This window comes from Nerophis ophidion, linkage group LG13, assembly GCF_033978795.1.
Source record: "Nerophis ophidion isolate RoL-2023_Sa linkage group LG13, RoL_Noph_v1.0, whole genome shotgun sequence".
Classification (NCBI taxonomy): Eukaryota; Metazoa; Chordata; class Actinopteri; order Syngnathiformes; family Syngnathidae; genus Nerophis; species Nerophis ophidion.
In genome coordinates, this window is record NC_084623.1 from 11,600,919 (window position 1) to 11,608,418 (window position 7,500).

At 38.1% G+C, this 7,500-nt stretch overlaps 1 protein-coding gene across 2 annotated transcripts in view; it reads right to left on the reverse strand.

Moving 5' to 3' along the window:
- slc4a3 (solute carrier family 4 member 3) overlaps positions 1 to 7,500 on the reverse strand; it is a 114,243-nt gene that overhangs the window by 35,864 nt on the left and 70,879 nt on the right. For both annotated transcript variants that reach the window (XM_061918400.1, XM_061918401.1), the window contains 2 exons: positions 5,555 to 5,774; positions 2,728 to 2,943 (listed from right to left, as the gene is read on the reverse strand). In XM_061918400.1, coding sequence (XP_061774384.1) covers positions 2,728 to 2,943; positions 5,555 to 5,774 — 436 coding nt within the window. The remainder of the gene's footprint in view (positions 1 to 2,727; positions 2,944 to 5,554; positions 5,775 to 7,500) is intronic.

Genomic DNA, 7,500 nt, shown 5'->3' on the forward strand with positions numbered 1-7,500 from the left:
TTTTATTTTGAAGGGGTAATTTTTAAATTCCTGTTGATTTTTGCTGAAGAATGTCAATTATTAAAATGCAGGTCTAAGTGAGACCTAAATAGAGGTTTTTGTTTCATGTTTTTCTGACATTCCTACCGGAAGTTACAAGCAGTTTTGTCTGTGTTTTCTTCCTAGGAGCAGTTTTTTCTGTGTTTTATTCAAAAATTGCGCCAGAGCGCAATTTTGAGTTTTGGGGTTTGTTTTTTTCATTAGATCGCAATTTCTGCCAGTCCTGATGTGTGTGCCAAGTTTGGTGAGTTTTGAAGCATTTTAAAGGGGGTCAAATTACAGCTCAAAGAGGCAAAAATGACATTTTTTAGGAAAATTTGCACAGGGGTTCTTTAAAGGAGCGTAAAATCTAAACCGGAGCAGTAATCAGAACTCTGGGAATAACTTTTAATCAGAAAGGTTAAATCTCTCTCCTGTGCGAGTTTGAAGCCGACACGACAAACGCGCTCAGTGGAGATAATGTTTGAAAAAAGGTCACAGGTTTTTACAGAACTTTTATTTTGAAGCGGTAATTTTTAAATTCCTGTTGATTTTTGCTGAAGAATGTCAATTATTAAAATGTAGGTCTAAGTGAGACCTACATAGAGGTTTTTGTTTCATGTCTTTCCAGCATTCCTACCGGTAGTTACAAGCAGTTTTGCCTGTGTTTTCTTCCTCGCAGCAGTTTTTTCTGTGTTTTATTCAAAAATTGTGCTAGAGCGCAATTTTGAGTTTTGGGGTTTGTTTTTTTCATTAGATTGCAATTTCTGCCAGTCCTGATGTGTGTGCCAAGTTTGGTGAGTTTTGAAGCATTTTAAGAGGGTCAAATCACAGCTCAAAGAGGCAAAAATAGCATTTTTTGCGAACATTTTGTTTTGAAGGGGTTTTTGCCAACTTCCTGTTGATTTTTACCAGAGGATGTACATTAGGAAATGTAGGTCTAGGTTAGACCTACATAGAGATTTTTGTGTCATGTCTCTACGACATTGCTAACAGAAGTTACAAGCAGTCTGTTTTTTTTTTCTTCCTAGGGGGCGGTAGTGCGCAATTTGAATTTTTGGGGTTTGGTTGCTTAATATGTTGGAAAGGTTTGCCAACCCGATGTGTGTGTCAAATTTGGTGAGTTTTGAAGCATGTTAAAGGGGTCAAATTACCGACAGACATGGTCACACATAAAATGCAGACAGACATGGTCACACATAAGACAACCTGCTCACTGAACTTGTGCACATTATAGAACCATAAAAAAAAAATCCAAAATGACACCCATTCAAATCCACTGCAAAGCCTGATGGGAAAAATGCAAAACATTCTCCACACGTATCCATGTTTGGCACATTTTAAATGCCTGATATTTCTGATTGATTACAAAACTTTAAGGAAGTCGTCACAAAAGTAAACAAGGTAGAAGTCCAACGTACATACTCTTAATATATAATTATGAATTACATACCCATTATATATATATATATATATATATATATATATATATATATATATATATGTATATATATATATATATATATATATATATATATATATATATATAAACACACACATATGCCAGATATGTTAAGTACCGTATTTTTCGGACTATAAGTCGCAGTTTTTTTCATAGTTTGGCCGGGGGTGCAACATATACTCCGGAGCGACTTATGTGTGAAATTATCAACACATTACCGTAAGATATTAAATAATAATATTTATCTCATTCGCGGAAGAGACAAAGAAAATCTCAGCAGTCGTCACACACACGTCAACCAATAGGAATTCGGCGGGGGAGGGTCATGGCAGAAATGCATTGTGGGTCATGGGATGCTAACTGCTAAATGCTACTGCTGTAGCTGTTAACATGGATCATTTCAACGTTGGCGGCAACTTATAAAAACTGAGAAGTGCTGAACAAAAATGGCACCGAAAAGGAAATCATGTATTGCCGATTAGAAGCTGGACGTAGTGAAATATGCAGCAGAAAACGACAAGAGGAAGCGGCAGAGTTGTTTAGAAGCGACATCGAGGAAGAAGATTTCATCGGATTTATCGATGAGGAGTGACAGATTGTTTGGTAAACGTATAGCATGTTCTACAAACCCCGTTTCCATATGAGTTGGGAAATTGTGTTGGATGTAAATATAAACGGAATACAATGATTTGCAAATCCTTTTCAAGTGTTCCTGAGCCCATGTGGTGATATCCTTTACACACTGATGTCGGTTTTTGATGCAGTACCGCCTGAAGGATCATATTAATTGCTTAGTAATAGATTACATTTATAAAACAGTAAGAATGTTCGTAATCCAATTACTTTTTTGGTAAAGTAACGAGTCACTATATTCAATTACTTTTTATTTAAAAAAATTCAGAACACTATGTGACGATCTGTCACGTTCACGTCTTGTTACGTTCCCTTAGTTCGTGTTTATTTCTTTTTTTTGCGCATCGTTTCCCTCACCTGTCCCCTGATTGGCAGCCCGGCACACCTGGTTGCAGTTGCCAATCAGGCTGCTATTAACGCCTGCCTTGCCCTCCGGTCAGGGCTCGATGATTGTTTCTTGTGTCAATCTTCCCTGCATGTGCAGCTTTTTGACATTAAAGTCATGTTTACCTGCGTTTTCTATCGTTTTTCAACAGACCGCATCACCCAGGAAAAGGGCCCTATGACTACTTTCCCTATTTTACATCATCCGACACTTTAGAGTGTGACCTTACCTAGCAAGCCTCCGAACGTTATGGTCGGTGACAAAGCAGCAAAGTAAATGAAGATGACAGCAGCGATGCATTGCATGTCAACGGCATCTTTCAAGTCGCTGACATAGTGGGGGTATCGGCGCCGGATGTCGTGGATCAGTCCTCCAAAAGGAATCCCTGAACGCTTCAGTGGGTCTATCTCTTGTTCTTCGTTCTCCTCCTCCTCCGGACTCATATCTGCATGGAAAGTTACCGGTTTGGTTAACAATTAGCAAAAGTGCACTAATCTCGATGTTTGTGATAGTTCTTACTTTAGGTCAGGGGTAGGGAACCTATGGCTCGCGAGCCAGATGTGGCTCTTATTTAACTGAATTTTTTTGCGTTTGAATTTTGTAAACTAAAATTTTATTTTCAAATTAATAAAAAAAAAAAAATGTGTTAGGAAAATGCATGTGTTTCGAATAATTCAATGTATAAAAATTAATTGTAAAACAATTTTGCATATTAAAATTCAGTGTAAAAAAAAATTGTGCAGAAATTCAATGAAAAAATAAATTCAGTTCTTAAAAATCCAGTTTAAAAAAATCAGTGCAAAAAAATGCATTTTTCTATCCAATTTGTTTCCAATGAAAATGTCAGTAAAAAATAAAGTTTTTTTTTTCATTTTCATTTGAAAGAAAAATGTGTTGGCAAAATGCATGCCTTTTGAAAATTCAGTGTATAAAAATTCATTGTAAAAAAAACATTTGCATATAAAAAAACCAATGTAAAAATTGTGTAAATATAAAATTCAATATACAAAAAAATGCAGTGTATAAAAATCCAGTTTAACAAAAATCAGTGCAAAAAATGCATTTTTCTAACCAATTTGTTTTCAATGAAAATGTCAGCAGAATTTGATGTAAAACATTCAGTTCACAAAATTCAAACGCAAAAAACTCAGTTACATAAATTCAGTGTCAAAAATAACTTTGGTAATAAAGACACAAATTAACCTGAACATATATCCTACTTAAGATAGCCATGTGTTCAAATCCAGAAAAAAATCCGAAACACATTTCTTTGTTACATCTCAATCAACCGGTATTTGGCCACACCCAAGCCACGCCCACTTATAAATACACAAACCATATTGGAAGTAGCCATGTGCCTAAAATATGCACGCTTTATCTAATTAAAAGGTCCTTATTTCTCGCCTTTCCAGTCTTTAAAAGAGGGTTTAGCTTGTAACAATGTTGTGAGCTCCGGAAACCGTGGACAGGCTGAAAACAAAAAATGTTGGGTATCAGGAAGAAGATGGCTGTGCATCGCCAATATAGTCGCTGCAATGATACGTAAATTTAACAAAAGTGGGAGAATCTGATTACCCCCAATATTTGTGTAACTTACAAGAAAATGCGTTCATACAGTAGCCTGCTTACAGCCAGATTAGAGTCTTGTGAACAATATGTAATATTTGGTTTGCAAATGTTTACATTTAAATAAGGCAGCATATCACAAATGATATGAAAGGTTTTGACTCCTTTTTGACTACGCAATTTATTATTACAACAGAAGAGAGAACTAGCTGGCGTAAAATCGTCATTTAAATATGGCGGTCTGGAACTTTTATGAGATTGTTATCCATTGAACACGCAGTCTCAGTAGATCACTACCAGTACACAAAATTTTAGAGGTTAAACATATTTAGATCTTAGTAGATCAGGGTCTTCCTGTAATAACAGTTTTCTATGGAGGTTAATTTGTGCCTTTATTACGAAAAAAAATTTTTGACACTGAATGTATTAAACTGAACTTTTTGCGTTTGAATTTCGTAAACTAAAGTTTTTTCTATTTTCATTTAAAAAAAAAAATGTGTTGGCAAAATGCATGCCTTTTGAAAATTCAGTGTATAAAAATTAATTGTAAAAAACATTTGCATATAAAAATCCAATGTAAAAAATTGTGTAAATATAAAATTCAATATAAAAAAAAATTCAGTGTATAACAAAAATCAGAGCAATAAATGCATTTTTCTAACCAATTTGTTTTCAATGAAAATGTCAGCATAATTTGATGTAAAACATTCAGTTCACAAAATTCAAACGCAAAAAACTCAGTTACATAAATTCAGTGTCAAAAAAAGCTTTGGTAATAAAGACACAAATTAACCTGAACATATATCCTACTTAAGATACGTTCAAAGATACGTTCAAATGCAGAAAAAAATCCGAAACAATTTTTTTTTGGTTACATCTCAATCAACCAGTATTTGGCCACACCCAAGCCACGCCCACTTATAAATACACAAACCATATTGGAAGTAGCCATGTGCCTAAAATATGCACGCTTTATCTAATTAAAAGGTCCTTATTTCTCGCCTTTCCAGTCTTTAGAAGAGGGTTGAGCTTGTAAAAATGTTGTGAGCTCTGGAAACCGTGGACAGGCTGAAAACAAAAAATGTTGGGTATCAGGAAGCAGATGGCTGTGCATCGCCAATATAGTCGCTGCAATGATACGTAAAACTTTAGAAAAGTGGGGGAATCTGATTACCCCCAATATTTGTGTAATTTACAAGAAAATGCGTTCATACAGTAGCCTGCTTACAGCCAGATTAGAGTCTCATGTGAAAATTATGTGATATATGGCAAATCACAAAGGATATGAAAGAATTTGACTCCTTTTTGATTACTCAATTTATTATTACAACCTAGGAGATGACTTTCTGTCCTTACTAAAACATGAGACCCCAGTCTCTTGGTCTTTGATATGGATATCATGGTAATTATATTCCAAAATACATATTTTTTTGTTTCCACACAATCCAGCGGGCCTTTGTGGACAAAAAGTTGGAGACGATATGGAGTACCTTTGTTGTCCTGCTCCATGCCAGTCGACGAATGGTGCTTCTTCAACTCTCTTTCCTTGCGCTTGCGCAGCATCTGCTTCTGGAAGTCGGCCACCGTCTTCAGCAGGTCTTTACCCTCCACGTCTGAGGGTGGGATGACAATGCTGCAGTCCAAGAACTCGTTGATGCCATTCAGTAGGTCCTGTCGGTTGTCAGCGAAATAAGCAACCTCATGGAAGTTCTGAAATAAGAATAAAAAAATGTTATTTTCTGACGGTACACTATTTATTTTGTATTGGGTATGAAGTTGGAAAGCGTGGAAAAAAACAGAACCTTGTATTTTTACGTGATTAATGGTGCTGACCGGTTTATCGAGGAAGGGGTGTGGTGAACAAATATATTCATGTATCTTAGTTGGTCAAAGGTCGTACTAAAAAAACCCTTAAGTGTTTCCTTCTGGGCAGCGCTGTGGGACATGTGGTTAGAATAACGGCCTCAGCGCCAGGTGGTTCTGGGTTCACACCACACTGTGTGGAGTGGGTACGCTCGGTTTATTCCGGGTGCTCCGGTTTCTTCACAGTCCATAAACCGACATCACAGGTTCATTCGGAGGCATGACATTGGTCACAGGTCAGCTGGGATAGGCTCCGTCCAGCTCACCTGTGATCCTAAGCTAAATGAGTAATGAGTTATATTATCTTGAACTAAACTTGATGTGCAGCAGGGGGGTCAGGGTCTTTTTTAATGAGGGCCACATCGCAATTATTGGCTGCCCTCAGAGGGCCACATGTAACTGTGAATTTATATCAAATAAAACACACTTGCAAAGGAAATTCAAAAGACTCCGGCTTACTAGTGATTCCTAGAGCCCAAAAAAAGTCTGCGGGCTATAGAGCGTTTTCCGTTCGGGCTCCAGTACTCTGGAATGCCCTCCCGGTAACAGTTCGAGATGCTACCTCAGTAGAAGCATTTAAGTCTCACCTTAAAACTCATCTGTATACTCTAGCCTTTAAATAGACCTCCTTTTTAGACCAGTTGATCTGCCGCTTCTTTTCTTTCTCCTATGTCCCCCCCTCCCTTGTGGAGGGGGTCCGGCCCGATGACCATGGATGAAGTACTGGCTATCCAGAGTCGAGACCCAGGATGGACCGCTCGTCGGGACCCAGGATGGACCGCTCGCCTGTATCGGTTGGGGACATCTCTACGCTGCTGATCCGCTTGAGATGGTTTCCTGTGGACGGGACTCTCGCTGCTGTCTTGGATCCGCTTGAACTGAACTCTCGCGGCTGTGTTGGAGCCACTATGGATTGAACTTTCACAGTATCATGTTAGACCCGCTCGACATCCATTGCTTTCGGTCCCCTAGAGGGGGGGGGTTGCCCACATCTGAGGTCCTCTCCAAGGTTTCTCATAGTCAGCATTGTCACTGGCGTCCCACTGGATGTGAATTCTCCCTGCCCACTGGGTGTGAGTTTTCCTTGCCCTTTTGTGGGTTCTTCCGAGGATGTTGTAGTCGTAATGATTTGTGCAGTCCTTTGAGACATTTGTGATTTGGGGCTATATAAATAAACATTCATTGATTGATTGATTGAAATTGTTTTTGATAATTACATTTTTTTTACAGTCTGTTGGCTACCTTGCTTTGAAATCTTAAGTCAAGATGCCAAGCAGATATTTAAGGGCCTACTGAAATGAGATTTTCTTATTTAAACGGGGATAGCAGGTCCAATCTATGCCTCATACTTGATCATTTCGCGATATTGCCATATTTTTGCTGAAAGGATTTAGTAGAGAACATCGACGATAAAGTTCGCAACTTTTGGTCGCTAATAAAAAAGCCTTGCCTGTACCGGAAGTAGCAGACGATGTGCGCGTGACGTCACGGGTTGTGGAGCTCCTCACATCTGAACATTGTGTACAATCATGGCCACCAGCAGAGAGAGCGATTCAGACCGAGAAAGCGACGG